Here is an 18,404-nt window from a genome sequence, read left to right as displayed (position 1 = left end):
CTGAACGATCTGAACGATCAGATCGGACCGCTGATAGCAGAAATGGCCAACATGGCAGCAACACGCGCTCAACGACTTGGATGTGCAGACTACATCTCTAGGGTATGGCCTATTTGTTACCCTAGCAGGGTAATGCTAGTGGTCAAGCTAGTGGAATCGATTGAATGTGATGAAAAAGATGCAAGCATTAATCGTTATAGACTTCCGCTTCATTTATTTTAGTAACCCTACAATTTTACTCCCAATGAATAGGTTAAAAAATACTAAAATTAACATTTTAAAGTAACTATGCCAGAATGATATCCCCAAAGATTCTGAATGCAGGGCATTCCAACATCCAAGACGTAAGCCGCGATTCATTTCGTTGTCGTTTTGAGACTTCAAGTACTTTATAAATAAATAAACAGTGGGCAACCTAAACGTTAACTCCTCGCGCGCTGATGTCGCTGTCATCGTTGTCGATACGCATATCACAATATCTAGTCCATATAACACCTTACAAAATGTATATGAACGGAAATGCCGCTCATAAATTGCATGTGAAGTGCACGGAAGCTAGATCGCTGAATCACTATATCACTATATCGCTATATATCTGTTTTCTGTTTGCAGAGGGAGCTGCGAGATACCTGCTATTTCAACGAGACCATCGTGCACGGTTATTTCGTGTTCCGTTCCGTTGTCGATCTGCAGCGACGTGTCGGGTTCACGCACCGAGGTAAGCCTGTGGGGCCCAAGAAGAGCGTCAACGATGCCTGCTACATGTTCAACAAGATCGAGGCCGAGCAGTTTTTCCGCCATCACCATAACAATGGCAACAGTGGCAACAACAATGGCAATGGCAGTGGCAGTGGCAATGACAACGGCAATGGCAATGGCAGCAACAACAGTCGCAAGCCCCCGCGCAACAACAAAAACAATCGCCACAAATCGAATAACCAAAATCAAAAGTTGCAACAGCAACAGGAGCATCATGGCCATAATAATAATAATAATAACGTTATTCTTAATAGTAATACTAGTTTAAGTAGCACTAACAAAAAGCAACTAGCAATAAACAGGCAGAGGCAGCAACAGCAGCAGCAACATCAGGTGCGACATCATCACAATGATCCATCGCTGCTGCTGCGACGACAGCAACACGAGAAGAAGCAGAAGCGGCGCAAGCAACAGAAGCAGCAGCAGCAACACCAACAACGAGTATCAGCTAGTCCAACGAATCCGATGCCTGCAACACCCACAGCAGCACCAGCAGCAACAGCAACCTTTGCAGCCAACTCCCCGGCAACAGCAACACCATCGACAACGGCAGCATTGAGCAGCAAGCGCAAGGGCCGGCGAAGAAAGCCCAAGGTCAGGCCAAAGTCGCAGCAGCAACAGCAGCAACAGCAGCAGTTGCAGCTACTTGCCACGGCAGCAACAACGCCCTACACCGACGACACCCTGTACGGCAGCAGCAGTAGCAGCAGCAGCACGGTTTTCGAAGACTTGGACATCTACAATAGCAGCAGCAGCAGCAGCAGCGGCAGCGGAAGCAGCTCCAGCTTGGAGCCCTGGTCCACTTGGTCCACGATCGATAGCTTTAGCGGCAGCAGCACAACAGCAACATCTGAAGACAGTATTAGCAGCAGCAGCAACTACGACGCCTGGGCCACCTACATCACCGAAATGGAGGCAGAGGCATCCGCCATGACGCCCGAGATGGGCGGCAACGACACCGAGTTGCTGCAGTACGAGGCCGAGTTGGTGGACGATCCGGAGGCGGAGTCCACGGCGACAATTGAAACCAAAGCAACATCAGTAACATCAGCTACATCAGCTACATCAGCAATAGCGGCAACGGCGGCCACATCTACCTCGACAGCGAGCTCCCAGCTGGTGATAGAGCAGACGCCGCTGGCCAGGAGCAACATCAGCAACAATAGCAGCAGCAGCAGCAGCACGAAAGCAACACCAACGGCAACCAGTCAGACTGAAACAGCACATAGCACGCAACAGCCAAGCAGGCATCGCAGCCACAGCAGGGAGGATCGCCCGGATAATTCCGACATGTTGCTGGCGGGCGAGAACGAAGTGAAGCCACAACTGCCACGCAAGTTGCTGTGGACAGTGCAACCACCGCTCGCAACACGTGGCAGCACGCCTGCAACATTGGTGGCAACACCAGCGCAGCAACTCACCAGCACGACAGCAACGGCGACCACGACACCGGAGCAACATGTTGCACCTTCACTCTTCAGCGTGGACAAGAACATCAACAGCAACCTGAATAACACACTTACGGAGGCCTCGCCCACGGCAGCATCAACATCCAGCATTACGGCGGCAACCACCATGAAGAGACCCATCCGGAAGTTCACCAAGAAGCTGATGGCCACGCCCTACCACCAGCTGACCTATGTGCGCAATGCGGGCGGTGACATCGACATCGATAACCTGGACAACATCAGCGTCTATCCCGTTCTCTACGATGGCGACCTGGAGGGGAATGGCGGCGGCAACAGCTCCGATGGAGGCTTTAGCGGGTTCCTGCCCACCTCGACCACCTCACATCTGACGGAACCGATTCGCATCGGCATGAACAGGATCAGGCCGAATAAGACACTGCATTGGTTCACTCACCAGAGATTTGCGTAGTTGTCAGGGATTGGCGCTCTTTGACTATTAGATCTTTAAAAGGACTGCTCGAATTTGTACTTTCACAGATAATGCATAGCCACTACTTTCTGAAGTGCAAAATTTGGATAATTTAATCGGCACATAATAATCTCAAGTCAAAATCAATGCATACAATCAGTTTGACCATCAGCTCTGTGAAATAAAATATTCATTTCCAAATTGAAGTCTTTTAGATGCATTTTAAAAAACACGTAATCTTGTGAAGGTGAAAACCAGAACAAATCCTTCAGAGAGAGACATACCTATACTCAGCACTCAGTTTTCAAAAGAATTTAGGCAAAACCAAGAGAAAAACAAGCAAAGTATGGATAAATATTTCAAATTACTAATGAACTGATACATATATATAAACATATATAGAACTCGATATACAAAGGAGTTGCTTACTGTTCAGTACCTCGACTCAGACAGGACTTTGCACTTGCACCACGCCTAAAAGCACACTACATAAGCGAAACCGGAAGCGGAAGCAGGCGTGGAGCCGATAACGATAACGATAACTCAGGCCGCACTTCATCCAGTAGCGAGTACAGTGAAGACTCCACCAACTGCACTCGGGAGGCCGCAGGCAACGAACTCGCAGAACTGCTACATAGTTATAAATGAAAAGACAATAAGATTTTTATTTACGAGTATGTGCTATATAAACTATCAAATCGATGAACCGAAGCGATAGCGATAATCGAAAAACCAAATGCTAAAATTGTTGAAATGGAAATTATGAAAGCGCGACATTCAAGTGCAAGCAAATAAACGTTTCGAATGCACTGAAAAAGCGTAGCGAACTTTTGATTTACTAAATCAATTAAATATATTAGCAATGAGAATTAATAAAAATACAAATGCAAACAAAAATCGATATATATTATATACATATATGCATATATTTTCAAAATTTTATAACGAACCAAAAACCAATTAGCAAACAAATTTAACACGGTGAACGGAACACGAATGAAGAAGTTTTTTAAATTCATACGCAAGCAGAACTAAGAGTCGGTAACGATAACGATAACGATAACAAATTCGCACAGCAAAACACTTCCAAAAATGAAAGGTTAAAACTAAATATTAAACAATTTTACTAGGCACAAGCGAACGAAATTGGGTTAGATGAACAAAAAGGAAAACTCCATTCAAAATAAACCGAATTTTTTAAGCAAATACAAAAAATTGTTGAAATTGAAATGTCAGCATGGAAATTGATTTTAGGACACAGTTTGTGGCCGATATCCAAATAGAAGGAGGATGGAAACAAATTTTGAATAATGGAAAATTTTAAAGAACTACTAACGTATGTATCCAGATATGTACTGCAATCAAACACCAAAATTCACACTGAATAAGCAACGTTATATTTATTAATTGAACAAAACTAAAAACTAAAACTACGAATTGAATCAAAATACAGCAAAAAGAAACCAACTGCTGCTTTTCTACATACGAATATATATATATATATATAGACACATATAGGCATATGTGGACGAACATGGAAAAAGATAATGCAAAAATTGTTTCTCATATATTTATATTAATATTTAAAATAAATAGTTCAAACATATTAGCAAACCAAATACGCGAAATTAAAACAATTTGAGGGAAAATGCGCAAGCACAGAAACAGAAAACTGAAGCGTCAAGTTTATATGTAGAGATATGTATGAATGTAAATTTAAAGTGAACAAAGAAAACCCAAACAAAATGAAGTTAAAGCAAGATGCTTAGGTGAAAATTTAATTAGTGTGTACTTAAGACAAGAAACCATTTAACAATTGAACGATTAATTATTAACTTAACTAGGCATTGAAGCAGCACTCAACTAAATAAAACCGATACGAAACCGAAACCGAAACGAAACGAAGCCGAAAACACACACAACTCGAATTGAACTACTGTACTTATTCGTATGCGCGTTGCTGTAATATAAACAAAATTCTTATGTTGAATCGACGTCGATTGGGAGAACTCGATCGATCGATGACTATATCTACCACAGCAGAAATTATTTATTTAACAGTTTATCGGAATAATCGAATCGAGTCTATGGGACTGGAGCGGGGACCGATTGTCATTTGTCATTTGTAAATTCATTTGCACTTTTCTTTCTACTAATTACGTTTAATTAATGGATTAATCATACGCCTAAGTTAACACTAAGTTAACACTCATCATTGTACATTGTAATATGTTTTATTCCTAAGCCGAGCATTAAATGTAATTATTTATGTATAAAAGCAAAATGATTCTTTCGCCCATGTATAACACTTGCGCCCACTTCTCTATCTCCAAGTCTGTCCCCCCCATCCTTCCTATCTCTTTTAATATCTATCTTATATATACGAATATATAAACGACTATTTAATTGCATTTCTTTGTATTAAAACGAGTAACAACACACTAGAAATTGAATAAAAAGCCTAAACAAAATATTCAACACTTTTCATTTCTCCTGTATGTATGTAAGTTTGCTTCATTTTCAACTTTTTAAATAAATGCTCAGTTGTTTCCTTTTTGTTGGTTTACGAATGTGTGCAGAGAAATCGTATAAATAAAAAATATATATAAATTCAAAACAATTGTGGTGTTTTAAATCGGATCTATTGGCTTGACGTAAGTATACTAATTTTAGGACATATTAGTTTAATTAGATTGGTTCAAGCAGTATAGAAGTCACAGCAGATTTTCGTTCCTTCGTATATATAGTAGTCACCTTCAGGCTCTCTCATAGTGGTCTTCGCCACTACGTAGACTGCTGTCCACAGTGATTTTGTTTCTAAATCTCCTATATTTACAAAGAATAAATCTTTAGTTGATATTCGTTTACATTTCAAAACCATTTCATTTTACTGAATAATGTATACCTTTCACAATTTAACAATTGTACAATTTTTTCTTGACTTTGTATGGTAAATCAGATATAAGTTTCAGTAAAAATTGTTCGCAGTGCATAGGAATAGATATGTATATCGTTGTCAGGCAGTGTCCACTGATTTCGTAGAATATCAATTGCACATTCCTGGCCATGTCGGAGGAACTTGTAAATTGCGGCCAGGAACAAGATAGGTGGTCCCCGCCTCTGGTGACAAATGTTCGCCGAGGGAACAATGTAAGGGAGTCGACCACCGACGCAGAGTCCTCCGTCGACCAGGTTCCTCCTGCTGAAGATGACAAATCACATGTGCTGACATTTGACATCGGTGCTGGGGGATTAACATGTTATGGCCAGGGCCCTCGACTCCTTGGGGCAGTAAAAGTGTTGGCCATCGCCCAAGGCAAACACTGTTGTAATGGGACCTGCTGATGGAGCTCCTCCGCCACTTGGACTCCTGCTTTTCATGGCCAGCAGACCGTGGACAGACCACACAAGTGGCCAAGTAGTGGCTACTGCTTTGCATAAATGTCCCAGGTCCATCGGTTCGCTATCTGCTTGGCGGCGGCAGCCTCCTCATCGGTGGCTTGTTTAATTAAAAAATTAAGTTCCAAATCCCAGACCATTAAAAAGATTTTTATTTATACCTTTTAATTTCATCAATCGTTGCGACGGCAGGTGCCGTCCATATCCACATCCATGTTCCTTCCCCATTTACCCAGTCGCCCGGCGAAGTTTGTTTTCTTGCCTTCTCCTTTTCAGCTTTTAACAGGAAACAATTTCATTTGCGGGCAGAAATTCTTTTCAAATCTGCCGCCGTTAAGCAAAAAGAAAACATGCCAAGAAATAATAATAAAAAAAATTGAAAAAAATAACTATAAGGTGACTGAGAAAAATCAATCGATGCTCTTACTAAAAGTTCTTGCACTTAAAAAAAAGGGTAGCTAGCAAGTTTGCATAAGCAATCTGTTCTCACATTTAACCTAGGTTTTGAATATCTAAAATATTAATATATATAATTTTGATCAGTAATAAAATGGTGATTTTCCTAAAGCATTATTAATTAGTAGTAGGTTTCTTTAAAATATTTTTTTTTTGGTTCGTGCTGTTGAATATATTGTAAGGGATATACAATCCCAATCTAATAGCTTTGCTAAGAAAATAAATATCTAATAAATGCTTTATATGGCTTCCTTTAAAAACGTTGTATTGCATTAGTTTCAGGGCATAACAAGTTCGATTTGGGTAGCACAAAATCTGGTCACAGTTGGTGAGCTCGGTTTCCTTTTTGGCCAGAACGTTTTGTTGGCCGTTCGACATTCGGGCAGCCCGAAAGCCCGAAAGCCAGGCCAAAACCCACGGGCTGCGAGGCAGTTGCCTTTGGCTTTCAAGGCGACTGTGTGGCTCAGATTTGGTTTATGAATGTCGCCATGTTGCAAGGTGGAGCAAGGTGGCTGTGGTCCAGGGTGGTTCGGGTGGTGCAGAGTGGAGCAGAGTGGTGCAGGGTGTCGTACATTCCACACACAGAGCGACAGGATGAAACTGTTGCCTGCATACGGCATGCATATTTCGTATTTTTAGTACAGCCATTTAACATCATCAACTTAAATATGCGTGCAAGATTTATGCACACGTCGCTCGGCCAAAAAGGGGGCGGCCGTCTGACTGGGGGCGTGGCCTGACCAGACCTGGAATATTATGGCATAAAGAGCCATCGAACTGGGTCCAAAATGAAATGCGGCCAGAACGGGCACGTGATACTAAAGCGTTTGAAAGACCAAGAGTCATGAAGCTTGATTTCCATATATAATCTTTTATTGATTCATTAATTTGCATTTCCAATGAGAGCCTAGACGGGCAATGGTGAAATTTCATTTAGTTAATGAGATTTGTCCGTGATGAACACACCTCTCTTTTATTCCGATAGTTTTCAAGTTTTGAGAACGCCAATCCAAGTTGCATAAGCAGATGGTAAATTCTCAATAAATCGCATCGCTTGTCACTTGCTCAGACATCACATCTACCTAACTGACACTTACATGTGCTCACTATTTATGCATTTCCCGATGTAATAATCAAGTGATTTCGCGACGGGGGGATTTGAACTCGGATTCGAACTCACCCACGCACCGCACCTCGCAAAAGTATCTGTTCTGTGCAATTGAATAACGTCGTTATGCCGCGCAGTCCGATCTTATGACATCTGCAACTTGCACAAGCACAAGCTCGGCGATACTTTATTGATTTCTGCCGGAGCCGAGCTCTTTGCGCAATTCCGCGCTCGGATCCAAATCCGAAACTGAATCTGAATCCGAATATGAATCCGAATTCGAATCTGAATCTGAATAGTGGGTAACTGGGTAAACATCTTCACCTGCTGCGCCGCCTGCGGCGGTCGTTCAATATTGTGGCTAGTATTTAATGAAAAGCCTGAAGCCAAATAAAACCGAATATTGAATATGAAAAATAAACGACGTGGAAATGGCGAGTGGCGCCAAATGCGGCTCCAACGCATTTGTTTATGGCCGCCACATTTCGATGATAAATCGACGATGCCGCGGCTAATTACGCGCCGAGTACTTGTAGGATTGGATCCCATGGATGGAGTTTGAGATCGAAGTAAATGCACCGAATCAGCAACTAAATTTGTCGTACGCTTAACGCTTAGTTTAACCCAGTGATAACCGGTTGGTCTTAACGATTTCCATTTATTTGTACTTGTCAATGGCAACATAAAGACTTTGATTTCAAGATTCATTGGCCACCGCATAGCCGCATACTTTGGATTGGCGTGTGCCTAATTAACTGCAAATGAAAGACCTGGATTACTCGGCCAATGCATTAACTAAGGCTCAAAGACTTGACTTCAGATTTTGTTTAAACATTTTTCATTTACAACTTTTTATTGGGTGTGTGGGTTATGTTACAGGGTGTTTCATTTGCCACTTTTAATTTGAGGTTTTATTAAGAGTTTCTGGTGACACAACCGACTGTTAAATAAACACACAATTTTAAATGCATTTTTTGCAATTTTCGGGTGATAAAAGCGTTGTGATCACTTGATAGCTATTTTCATAAAAATCCGAATATTTTAACAAGTTTACTTCAAAAACATTAGATGGCTCAAACTTGCGAATAAAAATATAATAACCTCCGTCAATAAATTTCAAAATAACTAAAGTAGCTAGTAGTAGCCAATCAAACAAAAAATATGAGTCTGGCATAATAAATACGGTAATATTTTGGTAACGATATTAAAGAATTTACTCATCTTCATCACTGATGAACTACTACAACTCCCACTCAATTATAGATATATATATTTTAACAACGGGAGATTCCATGTCCTGTGATGATATTACCCAACCGAATTGCGGTTCGGAAAGACCAGGAAACATATTTTCTTCACGCCCCGGTCTCCCGTGACAATCAGCAGACCACCGGTGGTCACCTGGCGAATGCCAATTGATAAATAACTGTCATTAGAGCCGAAGTGCGGCTCATTTTCTCATTTTCCCATGGCTCGGCTTAGTTGGCCCGTAGTCCAGATCTGCAGCGGCGAAAACTTAAGCTATAAATAAAAATTAATGCTTTTGAATAAATTGTGCCGGCGAAACGAAGCGATACCCCTACTTAGCATATCGGGTCGGTATCTTTCTGTTCAGTTCGCCTCAGTTCGGTTCAGTTCAGTTCAGTTCCATTCGATGGTGCCCGGGGTAGGCATTTAGCAAAGTGTCAGTTGCGAACAAGGTTAGGCTTTGGGTATTAGAGGCGTCCCACGTCGCCGTCGGGTGGTTTCACTTAGCTCTAACTTGACTAACACCACCGCAGAGTGGTGGTGTGCTTGTGGTGGCTAGCTGTTTGGGTGGGTGGTTACACTAGCCGCTCACGGGTTTTAATTAATTTGGTGCAACATTTTGCACTGGGCCGAGCCCAACAGCCCGACTTGGTCAATGGGCGCATATATCAAGACAATCGGCTGATTGGCAGCCGCATACATTACCCACATCCAGGTGGCTGAGGAGTGGGGCTGGGACCCACCTGTCAGCGGTGCTTATGATTAACTGTCACTTGTAACTGGTTGTGATGGATTTATTGCTGTCAATTTGACAAATCAATGCAGCAGTTGGCCGTCCATCGAAGGCGTTCATTGGGGCGATCAGTCCTCAACTGGCGACGACTTAATTGGGAAATCACCGAAGACTGGGACTTTGGGGGAGGCCAAGGGGAATGCAGATTAGGCCAGGTGATGCGGCACAGGTAACTCGTTAGACACTGATCCCCCATGTTAACACACCTTCAAGTGCCCTGGATTACGAGAAGGGAATTTAACAAGTTTATTGGAATAATTTATTTACATTTATTTATTATATTTAATAAGATTACAAGCAAAGAGCGATTACCTATTGCATTGATCCTGGAAATCTTTATGCCTTCAAAAATAGCTTACGAATGTTTTAAAATTGCCTGGTTTATTAACGTTACGCATTACTATACATATGTAATTATAAGTAAATGTTCTGAAATCAGGATAGAAAATGAATATTTAATAATTAATGTAAAGTGTACATGTTTGGCAGCACACATGTGTATTGTTGTATATTGTGTTGTAAAATGTAAATTTTCATCTTCACAGGTGCAATTCAAAGTAAACGCCTAAATCAGGAATTTTCAATCAGTTTATGCGACAATTAATCAGGCAAGCGTTCTCCTCAAACAAACCCAAAATCTTGCATTGAATTTTGAGGCTCCGATTTCTGCAGCAACTCCTTGTTAAATTCCCTGGTTGAAATGGATGAAATAGAGAGAGAAACTCGAGATCGGAGGAGACCAGTTTGGACTTTACTACCGTCTGTCACCTGATGGCAGGCAAATATTAATTTACCGATATATCTTTTGCCAGTGATTTTGTTTTGCTGCACAGTTGGCTAATGAAATCGTAAGTGCTTTTATCTCGTAAATAGTTGGCTGGCCGGGTTCGGTTTGTGTTTGGGTTTGGGTTTGGGTTTTTGGAGTCAATGGTTTTCCATTCCTGTTTCTCTACCGGTTTGATTTGCAAACTACGGCATTTAATGAGCCACTGGAATGGCCTGGATGTTGCGGCGGTGGGAAAAGCAGAAGGACCATTTGGACCCCAATGCCCAGCTATCGGGTCAAGTCAAGTTTCACTTTCAAAGAATCCAAAATCAAACTGACATCTGGCCTGTGAAATATTTTAACGCCATTTATCAAAATGCCAAGGAAAATTGCAGCCCAATTCTGAGTGGCCGGCTGACTGGCTGACTGACTGACTGACTGCAGCTTGAATTTGCTCGGGGGCTTTGGGTCTCTGAGGTTGCGGGGTTCTCCAAAGACTCAGACAGCCACTTTGTGTTTGTGTCAGTCAGTCAGTCAGTCAGCGTCGGTTGGGTCACTCAGGCACAGCTCCAAATGAATTATACGCACTTCAAAGTTTCAACACATGCAACCCCAACAGCCGCAGCAACTGCAACTGCATCAGCAGCAGCAGCAGCAGCAGCATGCAGCATGGTCGCCCACACACAGCTGGCAAAATAAATTATCATCGAAGCTCACATGCCCTTAGGCGGTGGCCATCCCAGTGACAACCGGCTGATAAAGTCATGGTCGTCACTCCGACAGTTACAAATAGCTTCAGAAGTAGGTAACGCCAGCGGATCGAGTTCTTGTAGAAATTTGAAATATTACAGTTCTTTGCGTGTCCAGAAGGGACTGGGGCATGTAGGATGTGGTTTCCGGATCAAAGATTGCCAGATCTTGATGCGTAATAATAATAACTCTTACTTTTAGTTATGAGTACTTTCTCTAATTAGATTGTATAGAGTGGAAGTAATATCTAATATTCTCTATTAGATTGTCTCTAATATTGAGTTTATTATTATGGTGTTTATATCAAATCATTATTTTTTAAATTAGAACATATATTTAAAATTATTATCTCTTAGCTATTACTAATGGTAATAGTCCGTTGTCCGCATGAGAGTATAACTTTCGCTTCAATTTTCTTTAACTTATTTTTCGAAGCCAACTGCCGTCAATATTTCATGCAGCAAGTTGTGTGTAACTTTCGGGCTTGGTTGTTTGCACTTTCGGCTGGTTGGCACAAAGTTTGATGGCCCTGAATAATTGATGTTGCATGCCACGCAAGACAGCTGTCGCATTGGTTACGGAACTGGGTCACCTAATCCTCCGGGGCGCGATGGCAAATGTTGCGATTGTCGTCGCATTTAGTGGCTCATTTCGATTCAGGGGGCTGGCGGCAAATTGCAGTAATTAACAGGCTCATATTTGAGGTGTTTATCGGATGGCAAGGAGGTTCCACTTCCAGGCCCCCAATTACCGATCGTATGCACAATGAGATGCTGATGCTGGTGGCGATGGCGATGGAGTTGGAGATGGCCTCGCCCCATGATGACGGGCTTTTGGCACCGCAATTTGGTTTGGGGCCACAGATAAATTGATTTCAGTCGGTGAGCCGGCGTTTTAATTAAACGAGCGCCGTTCATTATGTCTCGAAATGGTAATGGAAGCCGCAATTTCATTCATACTCGAAGAGAGTATTCACGTACTGAAAGTGAGTGCTGATTGAACCATTAACATTAACTCTAGCCAACTGACCAGTGACACCCCTGGCATTGAAATTGCGCACTCGCCTGAAGAAGATATTAACTTCATAATTGATAATTGAAAGTAGTTCTGGGACGCGAGTACCCAACCCCATCTCATCCCATCCAAACCCTCTGGTTATATCAGCCAAGCTGTTGGCTGTTGGCCAGTAGCAATTTGAGCCGCTCCCGTTTTCCATCCTGCGTTGTCCGTTCGGACATGATTACATGCCCTCGGGGCCAGCTCCACATTGTGGATGCATTGGTGAACTGGGAACTGGGAGCTGAAACCTGGGACCTGGGACCTGCACTTGCAAATGAGCTGCATTTTGAGACATTAAAGGGCACTTAGCATAATGATTTACAACTTTGATTCACGCAATTAAAGCGGAATTTGTGGACAACCGTGGAGCAAGTATGCAGAAATATATGTAGTTTCAACGAAATGGTTTATAAATAGAGTTAATAATATATTATGTTCATGATGTTGCTATAATCTCATAAAGCTTAAATATGTTCTGCAATTATTAGCTCTTCATAGAGCTGCAGTATCAACAAATAAATAAAAGCAACTTTAAACTTGTATTAGGAAGGCACACTTCATACCCAAATCGCGGAGTCCACTGTGCCGCTTCTGCCAGTTCAATGGAGCTGAAAACGCATCCACATCATCAATGGCCGCAGCAACGACCAGAACGACGACAACAATCATGCCCGGAGGCAGTCACACGGACAATGTTATTGACACCCCAGCGACAAGGTTTCGATTTCAGGCCCTCCAAAGTCCGATGTCCAGTATCCAGTGTCCAGGGTCCAGTGTGCAGTGAGCAGTGCCCCATCCCACTGCTCTGTCCAGTGCCTATCTCCTCGACATTCACACCCAGGATTATGGGCAGACGAGCGCATCCTTTGTCGTCATGTCCTGCGCTTGATTGGCACTTTTGCTGAGTGCGTCTGATTGCCGCTCCGAGAGTCGGAGCGGAGGCAATCAAGTGGAATGTCCAATGTCATCGGTTTGTGCGATATGTGGGTGCACCTTCGCCAGGTGTCATAACTCTCTGTATTTATGGACATGGTGGGCTAAAGACAAAACGGGCACAAATATGCTATCTAAAGTGGCATTTCATTAGCCAAGCCCTCGTTGGGCTCCATAAATCAGCCGAAGATCAAGTGGCCATCACATTATCGGATCCAATCGGATCTGGGCAACCTGCGGGTCTGCCAACTTCTCACTTCTCTGGGCGATCCGTTCCGATCCAATCCGATCCAATTCGATTCGAATCGATCCGGTCTGGCTGCTCGGCGGAAATTGATCAATTACAGAGAGCACTTCGCCTTGCGTTGCCGTTTTGTGGACCAGTTTTTCCCGTCCGGCAACGGATAATTTGCATAAATACGAAGCAAAGTTCAGACGCCAGCTCAAGTGGCCCAAAATGTGACTCCATCTAAGTTTGGCCACCGATCTCGGATCCCATATATCCGAGGCCTTAATCTCGGCGTCGTCGTTGTCGCCGTTGGCCGGCATGAAAAATGGCCGAAACGCCTTTAGTGTCAATTTTATGTTATCGTTTGATTTATAATAACGCTGATAGACGTCGATATTTTAATTGGTTGCGCTTGGCTGGAGTTTCCAACTTATTTCGGGGAATCTGTGGTGGTTTCTACACTGATTGCATCAGTCGCGCCAATCACTTTCTATGGGATTATGGGGGAAGACAAAGGAAAGCAAAAGTTTATAGTATAAGGTGTCCCACTGCCTAAAGATGTTTTAAACAGCTTTAAGATAGCATACAATTTGATAATAACAAAAGGCATTATCCTGTTTGGATGTGACAACTTTCATACGATGGCAATTTGGTCTGTAAGACTCGGTTTCGTTTTCCTACCCAACGCATCGCCTTTTCTTAGTTCCTTCTGAACATGGAATTCCTCCTGCCCGGCGATCTCAACAGGGCAATCTTCAAATCAAAATACCAGCACCTAGACCTCGCTTCCTTTTCCCCATCGAGTGATTCATGGACATGGCAAAGTAATGCGAAATAAAAACTCAACACGAGGAGTAGAATCCAGATTCCAGATCGCCCGCGATCGCAAAACCGAGGCAATCGAGCAGGGGGAGTAGAACAAATCGCAGCCTCCATTTCGAGTAGATGAAGCTCCATTAAGGTAGCACATAAATAAGTCGGGTAGTCATCCAAGTGTCGTCCTCTGTGGCCGGGGCCATTTAATTTCCGACTAATAATGACAACCATATAAAGTTATTGGTGGCAGCGGCCGGAGCAGACATTGTTTGTCGCGTGATAACTTCATTTCCATGGCCCGCCTCGCAAATACGCGGAATACTCGCGCAGCGGGGGACATGGTTACCGATACCCTCTGGACTACTCTGGGATGCTCTGGGTTACTTTGGGATGATCATGTCTGCGTATCCTTTTCCGAGAGTGGCGGCCTACACCAGAGACCGACTCTGTCAGCATATATCAGCTTAAGCCTGATTAACTATCGGCCAAGCGGACGCGTATGTGTGCCAAAACACTTGGTACTACTACTACACACGAGTATTCTATCCCGAAATGGAATTCCTTAGAAACCTGTAGCTCGGAGAATCGGAGAATCGGGGACTCTGGGCCATCGCAGCCCCAATATGGAACTGGGGACTCTCTTTTCTTCCCGGCCGAGATGCCCCGAATGCGATAGCGAAAATTTATGACTTCATTAAGGTAACAAGCCAATATGTTTTCAACTTCGAACTGGGTTGGGTTGGGTTGGCTTATTGGAAACGTTTAAGGAGTTTTATGAGCTCGTTGTTCCCGTTGCCGTTGTTATTGCTATTGTTGTTGTAGTTGTAGTCGTTGACCCATTTCAAATGGATTACCCAACATGCATAAATAGTTTAAACGCCTCACTTCCACCGATTCAAGCCTTCGGTTCTGTGGCGAAAAGATTTATGGACTTGTCGTTCAGCTACCTCTGCCCCCCAGCTCCTCCTTGATCCTGTGGGAGACAAAAAGAATTAACCGAGTCGAAAGCAAATGAGCTGGAATGGTCATACGGGCTTGAACCCTTTTTATGATTGCCTCGGCAGTTAAATGAACTTATAGCCGCATTTTCAACTGTTCACCAAAACGACTGCATGGGGGCCAAAACCCTTTGCAGGGTAGGAGAAAACGTGTTAACTTGTTGCATCCAAATCGAATTACGAAGTGCGTCTGGCTGTCTAGTCAACTGTGGAAAGGTGCCATACAAATATGGAAAGTGAACACATGTGAAAAATATCGTGAAATTGTGACTTTGTTAGATAAGCGGTTATCTTCACAAGCAAATTATGTTTAGCTAAAAATAGCTTCAAATATATTTATGATGTGTATCTTTACTTTTAAATAGCTCCTTCTTGTTTTATTCGATGAGTACATTGAATACATTTTTCACTATCAAGCAATTAAAATGAATCCTTGATAATCATTGCAATTGAATAATTAATCAAACTCAATATCTAATCAAGCTTTAAATATTATAAAAACATCCTTTGACCGATTGGTAACTCCTTTTCAAACTCATATTTTGGCCCGTAACCGAAACCGAAAAATTTCAAATAAATTCTTGCACTCAATTAAAATATAGCGCATTTTTTTGGGACCGTAAATCATTTAGAGCCTGCGGCACAACAGGAGTCTCCGGCATATTTGCCGTTTGCGCTGGTGTTGGCTCGCTAAAACCACTTAAAACTGTCAACTTAGCATTGATTAACGAGCTTATGGCATGTTTATTTTGCGATCTTTGTTGCGGACGGCCAGAACGCCAGAACGGACTCCATATACCCATATACCCAAAAACACATGTGTATATCATTTTGGGCCCGTTTTCTTCGCTCGCAATCTGGCCAAGTGCGCGCAATCTGGCTGACAAGTCTTTTACGATTCGGGCCTTAGCGTCTAGGCCACATGAGAGACGAGAGACCGCTGACAAAGTCCATTAAAGCCGCGTAAGCCTGCGGTGCACGTTATGTTTTTTAATAGTCCGCGCATTTAGCGACTTAATGATTTTTCGCTGTAAAATTTTAAGCTTGTTTTCTCCGCACAGGCTACTACTACTCAATGAAAAAGTAAGATATTCGGCATGGCTTTCGCGTTGCTGGCTAAAAAGTCGTTTGAACTTGCTGAGAAGCGCGCCCAGGGCGCCCTCTGGTGCATTTTACACGAACCTAGGAGAAGGTACGGCAACGCGCTCGATTACAAATCGATAACAGTGTGAATATATTTTCGAAAATTCCCACAACGGCCACACTACCACGAGACCAAACAAAAACAAACGCAAATTAATTAATTAATTTAAACAAATCGAAATATGGCTGTGCTACCACCAGATCCTGTATTCAGCCTGCGATCCCCCGACATGGGAGCCGTCAATTCCCTGTGTTTCCAGGAGAGCGACCGATTGCTGGCGGGAACCATCAAAGGCAGTGTTTTCCTCTGGGACTTGCAAGTGAGAATCCTTATCACGTTATCCACGTTATTGCCAGCCACCTTGGCATTAAATATTAAGTAAAGACATAAAGTGAAAGTATGTTACTTCCCTAGTAAAAAGAATCACACGCTTCCTCGATCAATATACATGTGTACATATGTACGTGTATATAGCCGGTACAATAGTCCGATCTTTGACCCAACTTTCTTGTAATATTTATAGCAGTGTCACACTGTCAGGTGCCAATTTATAAGCGATTCAATTTAGAAGCGAATAACGTATTCCCTATTTAACAATATATTGCTCAAATGGATATAAGATAATATATAACCTTAAAAGCTACCTATTAATGGTATTAATGCAGTTAAATTTTTAATATATTCAATTTGTAATAATTATTAATTTGTTATCTTATGGCGCCAAAGATAAGATTATCCCATTGGTCTTATAATTGTTGATTTTATTTATTAATAAAGAATTTGTTGATTTCAAACTTAATACTAACATTGTTAATATGCCCTATTTTAATTAAAAAACAATTTGTTTTTCAGACCAACCGCTCCGCTCTGCACTTTGAGGTGGGAGCCGACCCCATAACCAGCCTGCACCACACCCCGGATCGCCTGGTGACCCAGGAGAAGGGCGGAACCATCACCATGTTCTCCATCGGCGGCAGTAGCTACGTTAAGGAGCGCAGTATTCCGGGAAACCACCAGGGCTTTTGCAGATCTGCCTTGCACACGAACACCAGCAAGACAAACGAGCAGCTGCTCTTCTATCCCTGCGATGAATCGTCCATCGGAGTGCTTCACGTGACGGATGCAGCGGCTCCCACCCAAATACTGGTCCCAGATGATCCCCAGCTGCCTAAACTGGGCAGCGTCACCTGCTTTAAGCCCTTCGAGTGCGCTTCGCAACTGTTCCTGCTTGCTGGGTACGAATCGGGACACTTTCTCACTTGGGACATTAGCTCGAGCGTTATTTTGGATGTGCTGGAATTGGCCCAAGATGCCACGTCTGTGGACTACGACCCAGTAACGAATCGTGGCATTGTGAGTGGTCCAAGTAAGTCTGAGCTGGAGTCCAAATAAATTTACCGTGATATAACGTCGTGTCCTTCTGTTACAGCCGACAAGCTGATTAGTTTCAGTTACCAGCGCTCATCGATGCAATTGCAGCGCGGCTCGGAGCTGTGCATCAAGAATCCTGGTGTGAATTCCGTTCGCATTCGCCCCGATCAAAAAGTTTTCGCCAGTGCCGGCTGGGACGGTCGCATTCGGATCTTCTCATGGAAAAGCCTGCGACCGCTGGCCGTGCTTACACAGCACAAGAATGGCGGCGTAATGGACTTGGCCTTCTCCAGCCAACCGGTGGCCATGTGGCGGGCTCCCATCATGGCAGCGGCGGGCATGGATGGCCAGATATCGTTGTGGGACCTCTACAACTGAACTATGACTTAGTTTTAAGTGTTACAGTGTCTGTTCCAGATTACCTTGACTGCAACGGTTTAGCGATCCTCTTGAAATAGCTTTACTTTATAAGTATTTTTTTAATAACCTTTGGATATTTGCTTCGGTTCAGAAATGTTTTGTGAATTTGGCTATTTTTGAAGCCAATTGAAAGGATTGGCAACATATCTACGTGTCCGCAGCTATTTTTGTTACTAAGGTGAGCTTGGACAACCCTTGAATATTTTATGAAGTGTACCTCTTTAAAGTTTATAAAAAATATATATAAAGAATATCGGCCATTTAGGCCATTTTTATT

At 42.9% G+C, this 18,404-nt stretch overlaps 2 protein-coding genes and 1 long non-coding RNA gene across 7 annotated transcripts in view; all 3 read left to right on the top strand.

Annotated features, from left to right (window-relative positions):
* Positions 1-5,108, top strand: part of LOC6530236 (uncharacterized protein DDB_G0288805) — a 58,866-nt gene extending 53,758 nt beyond the window's left edge. For all 5 annotated transcript variants that reach the window (XM_039371931.2, XM_039371929.2, XM_039371930.2 and 2 more), the window contains one exon: positions 613-5,108. In XM_039371931.2, coding sequence (XP_039227865.1) covers positions 613-2,637 — 2,025 coding nt within the window. In that variant the 3' untranslated portion in view covers positions 2,638-5,108. The remainder of the gene's footprint in view (positions 1-612) is intronic.
* A 4,176-nt stretch (positions 5,109-9,284) lies between these two features.
* On the top strand, positions 9,285-10,511 carry LOC26535821. The gene is made up of 2 exons (XR_001454208.3): positions 9,285-9,810; positions 10,187-10,511. It is a non-coding gene; the product is annotated as an uncharacterized LOC26535821 (long non-coding RNA).
* A 5,929-nt stretch (positions 10,512-16,440) lies between these two features.
* Positions 16,441-18,402, top strand: LOC6530235 (guanine nucleotide-binding protein subunit beta-like protein 1). Its single transcript, XM_002091136.4, has 3 exons — positions 16,441-16,655; positions 17,189-17,702; positions 17,766-18,402. The coding sequence occupies exons 1-3, from the start codon at positions 16,518-16,520 to the stop codon at positions 18,083-18,085; spliced, it is 972 nt and encodes a 323-aa protein (XP_002091172.1). The 5' UTR covers positions 16,441-16,517; the 3' UTR covers positions 18,086-18,402.
* The last annotated feature ends 2 nt before the right edge of the window (positions 18,403-18,404 follow it).

The sequence above is a fragment of the Drosophila yakuba genome, chromosome 2R (genome assembly GCF_016746365.2).
Source record: "Drosophila yakuba strain Tai18E2 chromosome 2R, Prin_Dyak_Tai18E2_2.1, whole genome shotgun sequence".
In the NCBI taxonomy this organism is placed as follows: domain Eukaryota; kingdom Metazoa; phylum Arthropoda; class Insecta; order Diptera; family Drosophilidae; genus Drosophila; species Drosophila yakuba.
The sequence above is the reverse complement of the archived record's forward strand: the minus strand, read 5'-3'. Positions and strand labels throughout refer to the sequence as shown.